The sequence below is a fragment of the Sciurus vulgaris genome (assembly GCF_902686455.1).
Source record: "Sciurus vulgaris genome assembly, chromosome: 19".
Lineage (NCBI taxonomy): Eukaryota > Metazoa > Chordata > Mammalia > Rodentia > Sciuridae > Sciurus > Sciurus vulgaris.
Genome location: NC_136480.1, coordinates 19,237,660 through 19,260,961, shown reverse-complemented (window position 1 = coordinate 19,260,961; position 23,302 = coordinate 19,237,660). Strand labels below are relative to the sequence as shown.

At 36.1% G+C, this 23,302-nt stretch overlaps 1 protein-coding gene across 1 annotated transcript in view; it reads right to left on the bottom strand.

The window, feature by feature from the left end:
* LOC306650327 (contactin-3-like) overlaps positions 1-23,302 on the bottom strand; it is a 346,287-nt gene that overhangs the window by 44,258 nt on the left and 278,727 nt on the right. The window contains 2 exon segments of the mRNA XM_079122220.1: positions 10,843-11,018; positions 13,639-13,766. Of these exon segments, the coding sequence (XP_078978346.1) occupies positions 10,843-11,018; positions 13,639-13,766 (304 nt within the window).

The following is a 23,302-nucleotide window of genomic DNA, read 5'->3' as shown; positions in this document are numbered from 1 at the left end:
TGATTAAAGAAACCAAAGAACCTAATAAGCAGAGAGAGGTTCTATGTTCATGGATAGGAAAACTTGATAATTTCATGATGTCAGTACTTTCCAACTTGGTCTATAGATAAACTAAGATGCCAATCAAACTCAGAGAACTGTCCTCAGGAGAGCTGGCATCCTGGTTCTAAAATTCACATGTCAAGGCAAAAACCCAGAACAACCCACTTAATACTGAAGACAAACAAAGCTGGAACATGGAGGCACCCAGCTTCAACACTGACATTAAGGCTACAGAAATCAAGAAGGTGTGGAAGTGGTGAAAAGAACAGACAAGCAAATCAACACAACAGATTAGAAAGCCCAAAAATAACCCACCAAATTTAGTCAACTGATATTTGATAAAGGAGCAAATGAAGCACAACAGGGCAAAGATAGCCTCTTCACAATATGGTGTGAGAAAAACTGTATGTTCACATGAAAACAACGAATCCAGACACAGACTCTACACTCTGCAAAAAAATATAACTCACAGGAGTTGTACTCTTAAATGTAAAATAAAAATATATAAAAGTCCTAGAGTATCATAAAACTGAGAAAGCTAGCTGATCCTGGGTATGGTAAAGGCTTTATAGACATAATACCAAAAGCTGAATCCATGAGAGAAACACCTGAGAAGCTAGGTTTCAATTAAAATGAAAAAACACTTCTTCTCTGTGCATGATGTCATAAAATGAGAAGGCAAGTCACAGACTGGGAGAAAGTTCTTGAAAAAGACACATCTGATGAAGTACCTTTGTGCAAAATACACAAAAACCCTGAAAACTCAACAATAAGAAAATGAATAACACAATTGAAAAGAAGACAGAAGACCTAAACAGACATCCCACTAAATATATGCAAATGGAAAGCAAATATAGGAACATTTGTTCAACGTCCATTCCTCATTAGGGAACTGTGAATTGAAACATTAATGAAGTACCACTGCAAGTGGTTTCAGAAAACTAACACCAAATGCTGGAGAAGACATACAGTAGCCAGAATTCTGACTCACTGACAATGGGAATGCAAAATGGAATAGCCATTTGGAAGGCACTTTGTGTATTCCTTATAAACCTATTCTTACCATAAGATCGGCATTTGCACTTCTTCATATTTACCCAAATAAATTGAAAACACATGTCCACATAAGCGAAGGGACTAGTACTGGGGACTGAAATGGAGAAAACTATGTTATATACATTTATGAATATGTCAAATGAACCTCACAATTTTGCATTACTATAATACATTAAAGAATGAAAATAAATTAAAAAAAAAAAACTACACATGGATGTTTATAGCTGCTTTATTCAGATTTCCCAAAACTCAGAAGCAATGAAGATTTTCTTCAGCAGATGAGTGGATAAATAACTGGGGTACCCAGAGAATGGAAAATTATTTTGTGTTAAAAAGGAAAGAGCTGGCAAACCATGAAGGATGAGACATGGAGGAATCTTAAATGCCTATAAGTAAGTGAAGGAAGCCAACCTGAACAGACTAGGTACTATATGATTCCAACTGCATGACTTGGTTGCCAGGGGTTAGGGGGATAATGCCCAGTATATATTGGGAACTATTGTGTATATGCAAGATTTCCTACTGTGCTCCAAAAAGAATGCAGTCCAATGCACATCGGAAACAGATGAGATGAAAGTCTGATCTACGTAAATGTCCATTTCATTACTTTGTCTTTAGCAAAAACAAAAACACACCAAAAAATTAAAAAAAAAAAACAAGAAACAAAATAAATTCCTGTGTAGCTAACTGTTGTTTTAATGCAATAGGCATATTGTTTCTGCAATTTTTTTTTTTTTTTTTTTTTTTTTTTTTTTTTTTGTAGTGCTGGGGATTGAACCCAGGGCCTTGTGAAGCAAGCACTCTACCAACTGAGCTATACCCCCAGCCTCTGTTTCTGCAAATTTTGAAAGTAATTCTCTACTTAGAGATTTTAAAAAATCAAACACCTTCTAAGTAATCAGGCAGTTGTGTGTGTGTGTGTGTGTGTGTGTGTGTGTGTTTGTATGAGTGTGTGTGTGTATCTCTGTGTGCAAGCATGCATGTACATGAATGCACCTATGGGAATTTCTCTCTGTAGGGAAAAAAAAAAGTTGTTTTTTCTCCCTTCTGTCCAAAGTAGTAATCCTGCATTTCACCAGAGGTGGTATTTACTGTAGTATTTGGAGGATTCAGTTATAATGCTAAATACTCCCTTAGTATCCAAATAACTAATAAGCAACTGGAGAGATGTTTGATCTCTGAGAAATGAGAACTTGGCAATAAGAAGTCATTGTTTTCCAACCATCTGTCTGCTAAAACTTTAAAAAGAAACTGAAGGAAAAAGCCCTGTGCAGAAAGGAACATGGAGGAGATGCCACTGATGGGAGCAGAAACTGCTGAAGATTTTCTGGAGAGCAAGTCAAAAGCAGTCCGACTATCATAGCAACAGGAGCTGACCTACACTATTCCCAGAACCTTCTACATACCTTTGGATAAAACGGTATCATCTCCACAGTTTCACAGATAAGAAATCTGAGGTCAAGAGAACTGATGATCAATAACATTACAGGAGAATGAAATAGATTCCAAAAGCCGGCTCTCCGCTTCAGTCTTTAGCAATGAGTATATTCGCATGTAACTTCAATCTGGCCCAGCGATTCTCTACCTAGGCAGACACCCCCAGAAGCCCAGAACGATCTATGAGGGTCAGTAACCTTCTTTCTAATAATCTTAACTATTTTATCCTCATTTCTTATTCTAAACATTCTCAGAGATAAGATTGGTTCATTTACTTAAACTGAGACCAGATTTAAAACACAGACAAATCTGAGAAAAATTGAAATCTTATAATATATACCTGTTTTGTTTAATCTAAGAATCTTGAAATTTTAATGCTTCTTTCCCTGTTTCTCATTAATCACTTACTCATATTAAAAAAGTACAGCAGCTTATTTAGGCTTCATGAACTTCTTATGCAAATGATATTTTCTCTTTTGAGGATATTTTTGTCCTTCCTATAATACTTTCTGAAAGGTTGTTGTTGATACAGAAACAATCTATTATTTAGCATAGTTACTTTGTACTGAACATAGTAGTTGACAGAACTTTGATTAGTGTTTTAAATGTTAGTATTGATAGTATTGGGTATTGAGTAGCCCTAATATCATTATATCCTCAAATAATTATAATTTTGCTTCCTTATTTCAAACATTACCTTTTATTCATGTTTATGTCTTATTAAATTGGCCTGGACATCTCCAAATGGCTTTATTCATGATGTTTGTGAAAATCTCTGTTTTATTATTAAGTAAAAGTATTTCTACTATTTTCCTTTAAAACTAATTTTGCGATAGAAAGGAATAATCTTCTTATACCTATGAATGCCTATTTAATATGAACCTAAATGTCAGTAATTGCTTATTTAATTTTACTGAGTGGTAAGAAAATCATGAACTATGTTATTAGATATATTGATACAGACACATGCATATTTCCTGAAACATCCAGTAGCTTATGAAGGGCTATTCCTTTAATATAATGTAGAGTCTGAACTGGTAAAATTTCACTTAGATTTTGATACTATAATCATGAAATTTTTTTGTATTTACTAATTTATTTACTATCTTCCCAGGATTTGTCCTTAAGGATAAACTAGCCTTACACATTAAATGGAAAAAAAATTTAACTTTAAAATATTATGTTGTCAAAAAATTACATAAAGCAAACACTGTCAGTTTCTTTAAAAGTTAAAAAATCAGTAAAATTATATAGCTCTAGTGAATACATATTTTAATTTTTTCAATGCAATTCCAATTAAAATCCCAATGATGTACCTTACAGAAATAGAGCAAGCAATTATGAAATTCATCTGGAAGAATAAGAAACCCAGAATAGCTAAAGCAATCCTCAGTAGAAAGAGCGAAGCAGGGGGTATCGCAATACCAGATCTTCAACTCTATTACAAAGCAATAGTAACAAAAACAGCATGGTATTGGTACCAAAATAGACAGGTAGATCAATGTTACAGAATAGAGGACACGGACACAAACACAAATAAATACAATTTTCTCATACTAGACAAAGGGGCCAAAAATATGCAATGGAGAAAAGATAGCCTCTTCAACAAATGGTGCTGGGAAAACTGGAAAATCATATGCAACAGAATGAAATTAAACCCCTATCTCTCACCCTGCACAAAACTCAACTCACAATGGATCAAGGACCTCGGAATCAGACCAGAGACCCTGCATCTTATAGAAGAAAAAGTAGGTCCAAACCTTCAACTTGTTGGCTTAGGAGCAGACTTCCTTAACAGGACTCCCATAGCACAAGAAATAAAAGCAAGAATCAACAACTGGGATGGATTCAAACTAAAAAGCTTTCTCTCAGCAAAGGAAACTATCAGTAATGTGAAGAGAGAGCCTACAGAGTGGGAGAATATCTTTGCCACTCATACTTCAGATAGAGCGCTAATATCCCGAATCTATAAAAAACTCAAAAAACTCTACACCAAGAAAACAAATAATCTAATCAACAAATGGGCTAAGGAAATGAACAGACACTTCACAGAAGAGGATGTATAAGCAATCAACAGATATATGAAAAAATGTTCAACATCTCTAGTAATAAGAGAACGCAAATCAAAACTACCCTAAGATTTCATCTCACCCCAATTAGAATGGTGATTATCAAGAACATAAGCAACAATAGGTGTTGGAGAGGATGTGGGGAAAAAGATATACTCATACATTGCTGGTGGGGTTGCAAACTAGTGCAGCCACTCTGGAAAGCAGTATGGAGATTCCTCAGAAAGCTTGGAATGGAACCACCATTTGACCCAGCTGTCCCACTCCTTGGCCTATACCCAAAGGACTTAAAATCAGCATACTACAGAGATACAGCCACATCAATGTTCATAGCTGCTCAATTCACTATAGCCAGATTGTGGAACCAACCCAGATGCCCTTCAGTTGATGAATGGATAAAGAAACTGTGGCATATATATACAACGGAATATTACTCCGCCATGAGGAATAACAAAATTATGGCATTCGCAGGTAAATGGATGAAATTGGAGGATATCATGCTAAGTGAGATAAACCAATCTCAAAAAACTAAAGGACCAATGATCTCGCTGATAAGCGGATGAGGACATATGGGGGGGTAGGAGGGGTTAGTGTTACGGTTAGGGTTAGGTTTAGGGTTAGGGATAAGGAGGGTGATAAGAATGGAGGAAGAAAGGAATGTATAGAGAGAAAAGAGGGGTGGGAAGGGAGGGGGGAAGGGAAAAAATAACAGAATGAATCAAACAACATTGCCCTATGTAAATTCATGATTTTTAATTAAAATAAAAAAATTATATTTTGATAATTTATATTTTTCCAGAATTCTCCAACTAATTGGAATTTCACATGTAAGACTTAAACGGAGAATCCTCTGGTTTTATGTTTCTTTCTTGTGTGTTATATTCTCTTTCTTACACCTAACTTTACTATTTTTCTTTTTCTCTTTGACATTCCCATGGTATTATCTTGTGCTTTTTGAGATCATGTCAACTCTACCTCCTTTCCATACAATTGTTTTGTTATTTCTGCTACTTAAATTTAACAAAGGTGTAAAAAAATGAAAATGAATGTGCATCCTTTGGAAAGATCATTCATGTGTTATCTGTTACTTCAAATTAAAAGTAGCGTCAGATTGTCTTTTTATAATATGGGGTCAATTCATCTTCTGGGGTTTGAAAGATAAGCTCTCCAAGTGTATATAAGATTATTGTTTCTCATTATTTCTTTCCCTTTGATCTGATATATTTCAATGGTATATTACTTGCAGCATTGTGGTTTCTGATTATTATAACTTCATGGTATGAAGAAAACTTTCCAAAATATATTTATTCTTGTTCTGCCCTTAAGGATTGTCATGCATTATTCTTTGCTTGAAATTAGCATTTGTTTCTCTCTTTTGTTGCATTTGCCTGATAAATATTTGCACATCTCTTCATTTACATCCTTCCCTTGATAGTCTTATTTTTATTGTAACTCTGCTGTTTTTATGGGTCTTAGTACAATATGTTACACAGTGCTTGGTTTGTCTCTTGCTTATCTTCTTGTAAATTCAAATTTATTTTACAGGGTTTCCACTGGGGTTGGATATGGACCATTCATCTTAATAAATACTATTCTTGAGAAACATAGCCCTGGGAGACCAACTGCACTCCAAGCAGGGGCTGAGCCTCTGCACATGTGCTTGAGAAAGTGACGAGTTAAGGAACTAAGCATCAATTGTTTTTGCATTTGCTTTTTCTTACTGAAATTAGGGAACCCTGATTTTCATCCACTAACAGCAGTATGGGAGGTGTTGCGCTTTGTGGAAGTGTATTTAAGGTAAATAGTAACAGCATTTTTGATGAATCCAATTTTATGGGCTGATTGCTGGGAACATTCTTTTAATGATCTTTCTAAGTCAGTCAACAGCTTTAATGTGGACAAGAAATAAAATTTACAATACTACTCAGGGACATGTTTAAAAATTCAAAGTGTCACAAAAGTGCCACAGATCCATATTTAAAATCCACAAACGAACTTATACTTGGTTTTGTATTGTAAAGGAGAATAGCTGTTTTCAAAATTTTATTTCTCACACCCAAAGAGTTCAAGCTAAAGTGAGCACATTGTATCATCACACACAATTTATCATTTTCAAAGATATTCCTCTCTACCACTGAGAACTGGAAAATACTTCAAGCATCAAGCTCATGAGTAGCTGCTATAACTGGAGTGAGACTGTGCCCTGTGGAAATCGATCATATTGAAGTGAGCCAGTTAAATGAATGGCGGATTGCTTGTCACTGCTAAAATTTTACCACTTCCAGTGACTTCTATCCACACGCATTCTAATTCACCACAGATCCAATCCCACAAATGTTAGTAAAACTGCATAGCTTGGCTTTTGACATTCTTCATTGCTAAAGCACCTATGCAGTCCAAGAATTTTCAAAGCATCTACAGTGAACTCCTGGTGTGTCTGGGTTTGAGTCCTTTTATCCACGGTGAGCTCCTAGTACAAAATGAATCTTACATCCAAAATTTAGCTGATTAAGAACGTCAAAAATTTGTTCAAATATGCCTAAACTCAGACTTAAATTGCATGGACCCCTCTAAATACCAGCCAACGATGCTCTTTTGTTTCTCTTGAACCTTGGACAATTACTTCTCTTTCCCCCCTGCTGTGGAAAATAAGCTGTATGTAAAGTAGATGATACACAGGTATAAATAATGGGATCTCTTTTTCTCTCCCTCATCCCATGCAGGCTGAATGCATGCAATGGCTAGTTAAACATGGGATACTACCCTATCTGTACTGCTTGACCTGTGCCTCTTCTACTGTGCATATGACAGACAAATTGCACATGTGCTAATATACACATTCTCTGCATACACACAATGCTATGCAGACATAGGCAAAAAGGACAGAAAGCTTCATTTCAGAGACAGAGTGTGTACTGGATCTCAGGAAGGAGAGGACAAGGCAAATACAAACACTGATATGAAAAAAAAGATCAGATAAGGAACTCGGGAGACACACTCAACCACTGGCATCTTTGAGTAAGCAGTGCACCCTAGAACTCTGGTGCTGCTGAACACAAATCCCACTTCTTGAATCACCCACAGAATACCTTCGAAGACATGATCGGCACACAGTGGGCTTAAGTGGAAGCCTGTGGCTGCTGACTTAATCAAATGGCTTCAACGTGCCCCATGGGCATAGGCTGAAGCATTTCTTTGGACCTAGACTTCTCCTTTGTGCCAATTTGCTTCAGACACTTGGTTTAATAAGCTTTTCTGAATATATAATTCTGACCGTGCAGGACTAGTATTGTCAAACTCTTTTAGCACAAAACACAAGTCCAACTAATACATCTGGTCTAAATTATTGAAGCTTTTTGTACTTATGAATCTTTTCCTAAAAGATATGTGCTTTCAAAAATGAATAAGTAAGTAACGAATACCTAGTATAATCACAAAGACAACTGGCTGAATTGGTTCAGAGTAGGAGATTTTGTATAACCTAAACCACCGCTCCATTTCAAAAACTTGACTCTTGCTATCCATCTCACTGGACAACTTCTCCACTCACCAGCTTCTTTGATCTCATTTTGCTGTTTTGGAGAACAAGGAATATATCTATGAACATACTGGAAAAATAAAGGCAAACAGACCATCTAGGTATTAATGTGCATACTGCAATGAATACAGAATCGGAGGACAAGAGCTGTTATATAATTCCCTTCTCATGCAACAGAAAACAGATTTACTTAATTGCTTGTGCTTAAGGGCAATGTCATCTTGCATGGCTTACTATTTTATACTTATGGGAGAATATTAAGTCACTAATGGCACAAGTCTATAAAAAAATTCATAGGCCATGAACTAGTATGTTAGGGAAGAAACAGAATTGGCAAGTGATGGCATTAATTTATGAAATTCCACGTTTCAGACACTTGACTCTTCACAGAGATGACTTTATGCCTTCTGCAAAGCCCATCAGTGCCATGTAAATCAGGAGAGTTAAATTACATTACCAACTCTGTTCTTCTTAACTACAAGTTCCTCTTCTAGAGAGCAGCTATCGAGTTCAGCCTTTGAATGTTTCTTTGTGGCTGTGTGGTGCATGTTACAGACAAGCTGCTTTGAATTTTCAGTCTTGCAATACACATTAGTTCAGCATTAAATAAGACAGTACGGTATTGGATGGAATATTACCAACGGCTTACACCAGCTGATAAATCTCAAACAATCATCTACATCATATGGCAAAGGTAATTAATATTTCAAAATGAATTTTTTTTAAAAATTAGTTATAGATGGATACAATACCTTTATTTAATTGTTTATTTTTACGCAGTGCTGAGAATCAAACCCAGGGCCTCACATGTGTCAGGCAAGTGCTCCACCACTGAGCCACACCCCTAGCCCCTCAAACTGAATTCTTGTTTTAAGAATTAAGTTGGGAGAACAGATAGGCTAGAGAGGAAGCCTTTTCACACTGGGTAAAGGCTCTTCAGGGAAGTGATGTGAGCTGTTTACCCGTCCCACGCTTTTCATTCAAGAACAAGAAATTGCAAAAGGCTATGGCATAGTGAGTCAGCTGAGAATATTGGTACAAGACTTTTCCTGTTGTGATAAAAGAAACCTGTCACAATTTTAAAACATGGAAGGCATTTAGACTAATAGTAAAAAAGGCCAAGGGACTATACAAATTCATAATGTTCTGCAAACTTTTGATTCACTGAGAACAATTAGAAAATTAGTATTTGTAAAATTAAATAAAGCAAAAATAGAAAACAGAAATGATACTGAAATTGAACTTAATTCTAGTTAGGTGTCTAACATCTCAGTTTTCCATTTTCTTTTATAGTTTTTCTCTTTTTCATGCTAATTTCCTGTGACTGCCTGAGCAAAATCCCAAAGTGGATGGCTTAAGGCAACAGATGGGTGATGTCTCATGGTCCTGGCAGCCAGAAGTCTGAAATCTGGGTGCTGGCGTGGCCCTGCTCCTTTCAGAACCTCTAGGTCTGGATCCCTTCTTGCCTGTTCTGGCTTCTGGAGCCCCAGGTACTTCTCAGGCTATGTAGCACAACTACAATTCTGACTCCATCATCTCATGACCTTTTTGCTCCTGTGTATCTGTACCCCTCTGTGCCTCTGTGTCCACACAGCCTTCTTTTTATAAGGAGACCAGTTACATTGGATGAGGGCCCAGCCTACTCAGGATGACCTCAGATTGATTTTACTAAATTATTTCTGCAAAAATCCCTTATCTCCAAATAAGGTCATATTCTGAGGCAATGGGCATAAGGACTTTAAAATATATTAGAGAGAACATAGTTCAGCTCCTAACACTATCCTTTAAGCTGCATAAGATTCTGATACATTAATATACTTGTGTAGGTATATACATATATTTAATAAAGTGTTGAGAAATGAATGTATTTGAATTGACTCTGATATGGTTTTCTGCTTTAGTGGATGCCTACATGGTAAATGCATAAGGACAAAACCAGGCTTGACAACTCCCATACAGTAGGAAGTTGCTCTTAGTCAGGGTACTAGGCTGTCAGGGGAAACTGGCCCTGCTAGCCTAGTGTCACATACACGTAACCAATTGATGGTCAGCCTTGGAGGCTCACTATACTGAGCCATTTTTCAAGTGTCAATTTTTCCTTGAAATCTGAAAAAAAAATTTAACATGGAACCATTACCAATAAGGAGGTGCAATGGAATAGAATACTGGAGATCTGTGCTGTGGAGACACACAGGTCTGGGCTTGAAGCTCCATCAGTCACTAAAGGAGTAACCCTGACAAAGGTTTTACAATTTTCAAGTCCTCAATTTGTATACCTGTAAAATGAAGAGTCTTGTGCTATTGTCCAGAGCAGCTACAAGAACACTAGGATCAAGCATTTGGATGAAGTACTTATCAAATGTAACTTACCCTCTACTCCATCATAAATATGTCCTGCTGAAAGTAAACACTTGTATGAGAATGCTTTCCACTTCATGGGATATTAACATCAAACTGTCATGAAGAATGGCATTTAATATAAGTGCAACATGCATCAGTTTTAATTAAAATTACAGGTTGAAGTAAATGTGCTCAATTTCTGGTAATTACACAAAATTAGATCAAAACAGAATTGGGAAACTAGATTCACTCATTTAACACACATTTCTAGGGCACTGCCTATGTGCCAGATGTTGTTTTAAGGCAATGTGTCGCAAATATGAGCAATAGAAAAAGGATGACAAAAGTGCCACAACTTACCCCTCCGACTTTCTCAAAGTGAGATCCATCTTTCTTAAAATCCGTGAGGACCCCGTTGAAATACCAGGTGAACATGATGTCTAACAGGGGATCATGTTGCACCTGGCAGGGCAAAATGACGCTTTCACCCACGGAAACATCCATGCTAGATGGCGCCAATGTTATCCTAGTTGGTTCTGTTGGGTAGATAATGTTTAAGTGAAACTTTAGCATTTCTGTTGTGATGAAAGCAATTTGTACAGGTAAATTATTCATCCATCCTAGAGTATGTATGTTTGTATATGCTTAGGTATACACATACATCTATGTAATTAAAAGTCTCTATGGCTAAAATAGATGTTTGCTGCAGTGCTATAATATATTTTACTGGATCCACCAATTCTTGTTAAAGGAATTAGGATATCTAAGTATATAGATATACTTAGTTTAAAGTTTAAAATGAAAGTCATCAGTAAACAAGAGTTATAATACTACTGACAAAATTAGTTTTATTGTTTGTAAAATACAGTGGTAAAAACAGAAACTACTGTGTTTTCACCAACTTCCAGTGACTAATAAACACATTAACGTCAAAATTCAAATAGACTCAAAATTTTGATGTGTGCTTGTATTTGAGAAGCCATGAAAATGATGCTTAGAATAAGTACAAGGAGAGTGTACTCTTAAAATGTTACCTGATGTCTTTGTCTTTTTTTCCTAATGGAAATGTTCATTTCACATTCTTCCTGCACTTACCATGGACCTTCCATCTTTTGTGAATTAAATATCCTTGATCCCATTTTCCCAGTGCCATTCCCCTTGATGTTACACCATGTGACAGCAAATTTCTTCAAAAGTCATTTACATATGTGGTCTGAATTTATTTAATTAAATGGCCTCTTTAACCCTGTACAGTCAGGCATAGGTCTCCCTGACCCACCTGTCCTCATCAAGGTCCCATGATATGATATCCAATGATAAATTTTTGGTCTCATTATTTGAGCCTCTCAGTTCTGTCACACTTGATCACTGGTTCTCCCTGGTACTCTTTTCTCACTTGGTTTCTGGGACATCAAATTTCTTCAGTTTTCTTTACTGTCCTGGTCACTCCTTTTCTGTGTCTCTTTATATGGTCTCTCTTCTGTTACTACATTTCTTATTGTACAGTGAATGTGTCAAGCTCAGTCCTTTTTTATTAAAAGGTGATCTCAGATGGTGTCTTAACTTCAAGACCTCATCTATATACTAACAACTGTCAAAAGTATCTCCAGCTTTGATTTACCCAAGGCCAAGTTCATATATTCAACCACCTACTCACTGTCTCCACATAGGTGTCACTCACCATTAGGTCCTGTAAGGTACAATGTAGGATTAAATTCTTAACTCCTTTGAATTTAGGCAGAGCTGAATGCTATACTTTGGCTGAGGAAATGTATGTAGGAGTTGCAAGTGGCACTGACAGGAAGAATTCTGAAGGAACTAATGGGTAATGTTATGTATCTCCTTCCTGTTCTATGGTGATGTACACTGTCCCAGATGGTGGAGACATTGGGGTCTTTGTTCCTGAATGAGGAAGCAAAGCTGACTCACTGAACACTTGCAGTATGAGCAAAAAGTGAAACTAGGCTATTTTAATCCACTGAGATTTTGGCAAATCTGTGATGTGCTTTACAGAGACAAAGTCTAACAATATTCTAAACATCCAAACTAAGCTCATGCTCTTCTTGAACCCCAAAGCTTTGAAGCCCACCACAGGAGTGATCTCAGCTGTTCAACAAAAACTCTTCAGGCCCTATTGACTCCTTTTTCTCTCTGAGACCTGAAATCCGATTTGTAAATACCTTCTCCTTCAGACAGTGCACACAAAATATAGGCAGAATCTGATCATATCCCATCAGCTCCTCAGCTGCCAATCTCATTTGGATCATTGTCACCTCCTGCCTGGTTAACATTCATGGGCTCCTAATACTTTGTGAAGTAGTTAGAGTCATCCTTCCACATCACCTCGTTTCTCTGCTAAAAACTTTGCACTAGTTCCACTTTTCAATTCAAATGAAAATGAAGTCTTAGCAGGGTCTGTGATTTGTCCACATAACTGCACCCTAGAAATCTCTGGTGAACACCTTCATCTCTCTAAAGTCTTTGTACCAAACTCTCAAACTCAGTGAGGTCCATTGTACTTATCTTGACTCATGCTCTAACTCATCTCTCTCCAAATATTCTCTTTGCTTTCTCAATTGTTTGCCATTTATTTCCTTCTAACGATCTGATTTCTTCTTCCTAATTTTCTTTTCCCTATCTTGGGTAAAATGTAAGAATGATAAGTACAGATTCTTTTTCAATGTTTTCACTGATACAGCTCAAACACTGGGTACATAATAGGTGCTCAACTTTTTTTCTTGACTGGATAAATGAACAAAATTAACCTCTGACTTAATGTAAATCTTATAACAATCTGTTATTTGATGAACTTGAACATCTGCAGAAAAGACCAATTTTAATGAAAAAGCACACCCAAAGATTTGACATAATAGGAAAATATAAAATAAAAGGAGATTATCAGCATATTCTATTTTTCCCAACCATCCCAGCACAGTAACCAAGGTGCCCCCTTCCATGTCCACAGTGTTGTGCTAAATAAGTATTAATTATCATACCCTTGATCATCACTTGTTAAAAACACAAGTACAAACACAGGTTCTACCTTCACAATGTATTGAATTTTGTGAAAAGCACATGGCCAATTTCTTTAACCCTAAAAATATATATGTCATATAATTCATCCCTGATAAATCCACCTTGACAAAACACACCCACCTGTAACAACCAAGTGTGTTGTCCCATTGGCTTTCCCAAACTGGTTTTCAGCTGTGCAAGTATAGGTTCCAGAATCAGCCTTTGTCACATTATCTATTTTGAGTCCTCCATCTTTTAAAAAAGAGATTCTAAAGGAAATGTAAATTAGATCAATAAATGTGTATTTGTTTTTCAAAAAACAAATAGCAATTTTTTTGCAGAATGTATTATGCTAATACTTTTAAGGTATAATAAACTAAACCTTGGACTTTGGGGAATAGAGAAAATTAAAAGAAAATATACACATATACACAGCGTTGAATGAGAAAAGATGCTCTACCAAATTGAACTGTGCATGGTATTTTTATGCAGCATTACTTAACAGCATTACTTAACAATGCACCTAATTTTGTAAATACCTTTATCAAATAAGTCTGAAATATTTTCCAAAAATATATATTTTGTAGATTACTCATGGGGTAGCCTTGTAAGTTTTCAGAAAATAAAAAGCAGATATAATATCATTTCCCTTAAACCAATAAACCTGTTTGTCTTTCATTATGAACTAGGAAAGTGACTTTTGACTTAATAAAAATTCAAATTTTGTAAAGAATAAAAATTGTGTGGTCACCTATGAGCTATTGTAAAGATTCTGAAAACTTCAATTAACATTACTTTTGAGTTTTTGAGCATCCATTTGAAATAATACTTAAAGTTTTAGCATCTCATTATTTGATCAAGGAAATGTTATAAGTATCTTATATGCAACAGGCACTAGGAAAGTCCCTAGGATTTTTATCTGTAGGTAAAATTTCTCCACCTTTGTGTTAATAACAGTCTACTGGGAGTCACAGACACTAAGCCACTAAGTAAATGTGAAAAGTTCAGAGATTTGAGAAGTATTCTGAAGGAGAGAGAGAGTATGAAGGAGAATTACTTTATGTGAAACCCCCAAGGTAGGGGGTTTCAGAAATCCTCTTAGAAGAGGAGTCATGTGCACTAAGAAAGAACAAGATAAGATTAACATGTCATCAGTTTGATCCTTGTACCTTTGTTGCCCAACTTGTCTACTCATAATTATATTTTCACTTTGAATTTCTAAATCATTACATCTACTGACAACTAAGAATGGCTTTTATCTTTAATGATTCATATTCTTAATACATGAGTATTGCACCTATGCAAACTTCTTAAAAAGCTGTGGAGCCCATGTCAGCATGGTCAAAAGTGTCTCCACTTTTTGGGTCATCCAGCAGCACAGACAGGGAAGATATGACAAGGACATTAGAACTGAATGGAGGACATCAACTCAGGCTTTAAATATTATCTTATTTGTTGCAAGATTTTTAGGTGTGTAGTATCATTGTGATTAAAGAGTCACAATAAATGTCATTGTGAATAGAGTATGTATCAAACAATGTATGCAGCATTGATTTTATATTGTCCCTGAGTAGTCTGTGATTCACTTTTACTTGCATTCTGGTACCTTTTCTTGAGTAAGGAAGTCCTGGAAGATTTGCATTAGTGCACAGGGGGCCATTCATGGTCCTGGATGCTGAGGGGAGCTATCCATGAATGTTTGCTAGTCATGTGCTATTATCTTAACTATAGCAAGGTAGGTTAAAAACAGGAGTTCAGAATATATGACCTAGAAAGAAAATCAAGGATCAAGAATATTGTATTTCAAAATTGGGGAATTATGTAAAAAATTAAAAATTTCAAGAACTTTCCTAGAAACCAGTAAAAAACAGGTTGTATCAGATTTCCCTCATGAAATGTGATCTTTTTGTTTGATATAAAATAAAAGCCCATTTTGTCTCAAAAAAGTAGTCAAAGAACTTTAAAAAAAAATCCTTATATCTTAGTTTCCCAGAGAGCAAAGACTTTTTAAATGAATATGCAATAATAACTGAATTCCATGCAGAGTACAAAGACAAAAGAAAGCGTAGGCTATGGAGATGCAGGTCAGGAGTTTTGAGAATACAGGGAGTAAACTTAAGTATAAATCATGCAGTTCTCCCTCTCTCCTTCTACCTGCCCAATCCTTGCTGAGACTCCCTTCTCTGGAGCCATACTGATTGCAGGAAGAAGACTGTGTTGTATCTCTGAAAACTTGGAGATGACTTACAAAGCTTTAGGTAAGAAAAGAAAAAGGCAACAGAGAGAGAGAGAGAGAGAGAGAGAGAGAGAGAGAGAGAGAGAGAGAGAGAGAGAAACTGAAAAACAGACTGAGGAATAGAAGAAAAGAGAGTGATGAGATATTGAGAGAGAAACCTCTCAGAGGAAAGAGAAATTGTAATCAGGGATGCTGTTTCTAGCACATTTTGATTGCTAATCCCATCTATAAAAAGTGGGTGCAGTGACACACAAAGAGAATATCACTTGATCCAAAGCACTGCTCAACAAATGTCACCCATGAAAAGAAAATGGGTATTTGCTGGAGACTTTAAATATGTAGAGGAAGCTGGCCAGTAATATAGGAAGGTTAGGAAGACATTTAAAAAAATTTTTTTTTTATTGTAAACAAATGGGATACATCTTGTTTCTGTGTTAGGAAGACATTTAAATGACAGAGGCAAACTCATCTGTTTTGAATTACAGGATGGGGACAGAACTGGAAACTCCAGGAACCTGGAATGAACCACTTATGGATTAGCAAGCTTTCAAACAAAGAAAAAATGCCTCCTGTTGACTGATCAAATGTTGAGATTTAATTTAGAGCTTCTGATACTGACATTTCAAAAGTAAGATAGGAAATTTCAGTTATCTCTTCATGCTATGAATTAGTAAATTACCACTAAAAATAAGGAACTATTTGGGACAACATGAAATCCTTCATTGTATTAGGTTGAGTAACTTTAATTGGGCAAACCTATCTTTATGGCCATGTTGACATGAGGCACCATTCCACAGACTAGGGCTGACATCTTAAGAATTACACAAGGACTCCAAAACAAACATAATGACTCTCAAAGAATGTAAACTCTGTGTGTATCATAAAAATTGAGCTAATTGGTTATTTTCTTCCTAAATTGGTTCTTCCAGTAAGTTCTAAGAGGCCCACAGGGCATTTTGCACAACATAAAAATAAACAATATTCAGTAAATGGATGAAGTAATTGTTTCTCAACAGAGAACCTTCAATAAGCCAAGCTTCCCTACAGAGATTCGAAGTGAAAATTTTATACCACTTCACTATAAATGAAATTGCTTTCTAAGCTTTCTGGGAACAGGTTTTTCTGCAAACAGAGCTGAAAATATAGATAACAATGAGTGACTCTGGTCTTGGCACAGAAAGTTAAATAAAGATTTCTGAGATTAACATTCAGAAACATGGTACTCCAGTTTGCTTTAAGTAATGTGGAATTTAAATCACTGTGACATTTTAACTTCTTGATCAGTTTCATAATATACCTTTATATGTAATTTTTATTGGCCTTTCCTGTTGTAGCAAGAGGTTAATTATTTCCTTCAACTTTATGCACTCTGTGGTTAGTTTGGGATAAGTCAACGTAATTGCTCTAAGCTGCTCTAATGATCCATGCTGTAATTCAGTGATGGCATTGAATTTATGACTTTTAAAAAAATGCTGTTTGCTCAGAAAGTATAGTGTTGTCTAGGCAACACTGACCTGTACTTTATGATGACATTTAAGCATCCATAATAACAGTGTGTTCCAGAACACAAAAAGTGTGGAGTGCTCCACATACAAAGCAGGATTTTGGAAGACACTGTTTTCCCTTTGCCTGTCTTCGGAATATGATGGTAACTTATTCAACTTGGATTTAACAACCACACTGCCACTCCACCTTCACTCAGGACATGTATCTCAGCAGAGATGAGATCACGCAAGGTTGAACTGATTAAACTGCTGTACAGAAAATGCAACGCTATTTTGGGCGTACTTTCTGAGAACGTATTCTAAGGGATGGGTGCTTACAATTAGCTCAAAGAGAGAAGTACTCACCATGCATAAGTTATAGGACAGTGACAGTCAAGGGAAGGAAATATGTATTGATGAAATGCAGACAAAACAAACACCAGAGAAAAAGACAGTGTATCTTCTCACATACAACTACTCTCATGCCTACAAGTTTGACAGAATTACTGTTCCCACTGTAGTTCAAAGATCTCCTGCGCACAGTGTTTAGAAAAATAATACTTGACTTTTCATTCTTTTTGGTCTTTCATCTTATAAATCCAGCAATGTTGGTTTAGTGATTCATTAATCAGACAATCTACCAGAAAAAGAGAAGCAGAAGGGGGAGTAGTCAACTGTTAATTATCATATCTTTGAGTAAGCAGCAGGGTAATTGGAAGTAGCTCTGTGTTTTTGCTGGACATACATATATATTCCACAGAGCAGACACCTGAGGTCCTGGAGGAAATAGAGCTTGGCTTCACTTTATCGCTGGGGAAATACTAAATTCAGACCAACACACATGGCTTCACGTTCATAAGGATGGGACTGACAAAAGGACATTGGCTTCACTTCCAGTCAAAATCTTTCTAAATGCATATTATCATGTCAAACATACTTGGAGCTAAATGTATTTTTATGAAAGTGATAATAATTTTCTCTCTAGAATGGACTCAAATCTACAAAGGAAAAAAAAAAAAGGACCCTTAAAGGGGATTTTCAGTGTAAATGATTATATACAACTGTGCACCTAATTCATTCATGAGGCCCAGGCAATAATTCATTTGAAATATTTGAATCTGCAGATAAAAGAATATCCATAACAATTACAAATATCAGATGATAATAGTCAAATATTAGATGATATAAAAACAAAAAAATATTTCAGACAATAAGATAAATGATGGTCTGATGGCTTATGTATTGAAAGAAAACTGACTCAAAGGATCTCCATAGCAGGCTCTATTCTTCTCTGATTCAAATCAATGAAAAGTAAAACCATCTGCTTTATTGCTTATATTTCAGATAAAGTGGTGCAAAGTGTACCAGCGAACAACAATGGCTTCCTGATACTTCATCCCAGAATGTGGTAGACTCGACCTCACTGGCATCTTTGAACAACCACAGGGCTTCCCTGTAAGGGTAGCCTTACTGCATGATAAACAGAACAGCAAACAGGACATGCACTTCCACCAGCATGGTAGACACCAAATAGAAAACAGGGAGGGGACCCAGCTATGTCAGGATCTTCCACAGAAATGCAGGAGCCAGACACTTCCCTGGGAAGGAGACTGAGAAAGACTCAGATGGTACTCTAATGAGTGTCTTCCTACTTAGAGAGTAGGAACCCTGGAAAGGAAGTCACATTCAACGATAACGCTGAAGTGCAAAATACTTATGTATGCATAAGAGGAATTTCATCAACTCAAAGGTTATAGAGGGTGCTGAATTATTTTTGTGGACCCAAATTGATTTTTTTTTTTTGGTGGGGGGGCAACACTAATCTTCCTTTGGGAAGTCTTGGTAGGGCTAAGAATCATGATAGCCTGTCCTATCCTAGCTGAGGGGCAGTTAGGGGATTTAGTTTACTGGGTACCAGGTATCTGGAGAATTTGTTAAAATACTAGTCATTGGGTCTACACACAGATTAGGCTGGGGATGGGCCTGAGATCTGCATTTCTAATATCTCCCCAGTGTAGCTGGTGGAGCTGAAGTGGGATGCTATGCCCTTTCAAACTATGTGACAAAAAGGCAAAATATGATGAATTTGTTCATTTTAGAACTTGTCCTGAGAAGACTGCATAATGGCAGCTGCCAAGATTTCTGGAGCCATCCAGTTTAATAACTATTCCTAAGTCAGGCTCTGGATGTCTAATAATTCTGTGTAATATCCTTAAATTAATTTTCAGAAAGAGTTCATAAATTTCTAAAGGAAGCATGCTACCAAGAATAGGTATTTTGCACACAGTATTCATTCAATAAACATTTGTTTTTTCCAACAAAAATAAATGGTCCAGAAGTAATTTTCTATGTCAAAAGGACAAGATTTAATCATAAATTAAGGGCACCCAACAAACAATTTGTTGCTGTTGAGTTCTTGCAAGACAGAATAGTTGTACCCCACTACTCCAATTCCAAGGTCATCCTCTTTTATGGATATTCATCAATATTTAAGTCATCATTTGCAAATTGATTCAGTGTTCTTAAACATTCTAGGACATAAAGTTGTTTAAGCACTTGAAAATTCTTGAGGTCACTCTCTGCAGAACAAATATGCGTACATGCGTAACAGTTCTGATACAACTGAGGATGGAGGAGATCTTCTATGATTCTCAGGGCATCAGGTTGGGCCCTCCTGCCAGTAATTCAGCTCATCCAATGATTCAGAAGTATGTTTGGAATTTTTGTCTTAGATCCTCCTGTGTTAGCCTTTCTAGGAGTGCCTTATAGAGAGACTTTATTCTATGATGACTGTGCACATTTGAGAGTATGTTCCTTATAATTTTGCATAAAATAGAGGGCTAATATTGCATAACTAAAATACATCTCTAGAGTCATACATCTACCCACCCAATGGAGTTGGTTCCAATCTGTTTTCCAAGAAAAATCTCTCTAATGACAACCTGAACTTTCTGGTCCCTCTTCCATGCAGAGAAGCACTCAAGGCCTTTTCAGTCACAGATCCTGGTGAGCTACCACATTTTTAGTAAGGCAGTGTAAACTTCAATACTAATCTAATTGACTCTTAAGCATCTGATTCTATATCTTACAGAACTTCTTCTGTACTCCAAATTCTTGATGCTGATCATATTCTTAGGCTTATTAAAAACATGCACATTAAAAATCATAGAAAGTTAGCTAAAAGAAACATGCCCTACCTGTTCTTCCAGAGGCTTGTGTCCCATTGCCACCAGCCCCACTTTTCCTCAGCAGTACTATCGATTGAACCTAGAGCCTTGCACATGCTAGGCAAGTGCTATGCCACTAAAGTGTCTCCAGTCCCTGGAATCTTTTTTAATACTCACAGTTCTCTCTAGACTGTGAGAGGAAAAGTAATGGATTAAATTTTGTTTTAAGGATGTTGAATGTTAGTTCTGTATTTCTTTGTTCTCATGAGTATCCACTGGATTTGGATACGTACGTATGCATTTCTTGGTCTATCGAGTGTTGCATATCTCCTCATGGAATGGTTTTATTTCATTCTGTGGATACTGTGAATTAATTTCTATAGATTGTTCATTCTATGGATACTGTGGATTGTACTTTTCTATGTTCATTTGTGGGAACAAAGTTCTGGGTGTAAACTGTGAACCTCCACTAAGGAATCCATCTGCTGGCATATGTTCTTTGAATTAACCTCAGACATTGATTCTGCAGCTCTTTTCTGATCCTGTAGTATGGAATATGCTCTGTAATAAGCAATAAAGGTTCCCTATTCAGGATTTATGCTATCCCAATGTAGCTTATATTCAAGGCAATTGAAACTCTGGCATATTTTTTTATTTCCAAATTTTTCCTCTCAATGTTTGGTTTGTGTATACTTTTACAACCTGTCTCGAATGCTTTGGAAAGAGACATAATGCAAATAAATAACACAAAAAGAAGACATAGAGCTATTAAAACCAGGCTAAAGTAATAAAGAAATAATAAATATAGTGAGTATATGTTTTTTCAATTATCTAAATTAAAAAAACATAAGATTTAAATCAAACATCAAACTACTATGATTTTTCTAATTAAGTAAATTCATAAATACCATGGAAAATTCAATACCTAAAGTATCTTTATACTAAAATTAAAGGTATTTATTTGTTTAGCACTTAAAGGCAGAAGGTCAGAAGATCGTCTCTTCCTTTTTCACAAACAGAATTTTTTATATATTCTACCTTAATTATAGACTTTCCTCTAGCATTTTATATTTAAAAAGGGTCAGATATACTCATCCTCCCACAGAAACTTCCCTAGCAATGAAATCTGGATTAAGACAGAATTAGAAAATCCACAAATAAGATCACAAAGTAGAAAACAGGTCACAGAGCAAAATGATTTTTTTTTTTTTTTTTTTTTTTTTAGTTTTCTAGGCGGTGAGAAGTTGACCTGAGCATACCAACTTGATAAAACTTACATAACGTGTACCAACCTGATAGAACTTACATAACATATCAAAAACTATGACTGACTCCTCACTGAACATCAGAATATGGAAAGAGCAATCATCATTACCATTCTACCTGTTAAAATCCTTGTATAGAAATGCAATGACTATTGTATCTTACCCAACCATCCATTTGACCTACCATCTGAGCATCCATCCATCCATCCATTTGTCTACCATGCATCCATCCACTCACCCATCTATCCACCCACCCACCCATCTATCCCTTCTTCTATTTATCCACCATCCATTCATTCACTCATCTATCCATCCATCCATCATCCATCTACCTATCCACTCACTTCTACTTCTATGGAAGACTTCTGGAAGGGGAGAAAACACTAAAACAGCACTGTCCATATTGTAAATAGATCTCAAGGGTAGAAGTCTATCTTAAAATCAACTTCATATATTTCAAAGGAATAGTTGCAATAAATTAAATAAAAAATTATTGATACATTTAAGACATGGCAAGTTGTCCAAGAAAGAATGAAAACCATTGCAGCAAACATCTATTGTCTACTTACAAAGACTACAAATTTTGAAAAATATTTGTGAGAAATACTTTCCATCCTTTAGAGATATATATTCTAATGGTCAAAGGGGATCCATGTAATTCATGCACAATTAACCATAAATGTGATTATTACATACAAAAGCTTACATCTGAGATACACATTCACCCAGTTCTACCTCCCAAATATATAGTTTCCTCTTCTCCATTTCTACTAACTCTAAATCATCCTTAAGTTACTCTGAGTTGTCTCCTAATCAGATTCATCACTTTCCTCCTTTTTCTATTCAACCCACTCTCCACACTGCAGCTAGAGTCATCTTTTAATCAGATTCTGTTACTCTTGCTCAAATGACTTCATATTCCATTTAAAATAAAATCCAACATTTTTTGCCAAGACTTCAATGATGTTCATCTCTGGAATTTAATGTTTTCTGACTCCCCCAAATCATGTGGCACTTTACATGGCACTTTAGTCACACTGCCCTTCCTCTTGGTCATTTTTATATTAAAAAATTACTCCATTAATAAGGCCTTTTTCAAATACACTATATAATTATTATTTTTATTTCCTTTTACATTTAGAGAAATGATGTTTTTAAATTTATTTATATACTATCTCTTCTTTATGCAAACCCCATGAAGAACAGGGTATATCTTTTTAATTCATCCTATTTCCTCAGAGCCCAGAACAATGCAAATCACATGGTAGATATTTTGGACTGCACTTTCCAAAAGTGGCTACGATGATTTCCAACCCATGGGCTTTTCCTGGTGAATTAGCTTTTTGTCACTATGACAAATATCTGAGAAGAACAAATTAAAAGAGGAAAAGGTTTATTTTGGCTCATGATTTTCCAAAGGTTTTTGTCTATTGTAGGCAGGCTTCACAGTTTTAGGTCTTAGATGAGACTGATCATCATGGTGGAAGGTCATGTGGAGGAAGGCTGCTCAGTTTATTGCAGCCAGGAAGCCCAGAAAGAGAAAGAGATAAGAGGGACCAGAGACAAGATGTAGTCCCCAGGGGTATATTCCCAGTGACCTTCTTCCTCCAGCCATGCCCCACCTGACTAGCGTTTCCCCATTTTCCAACAGTA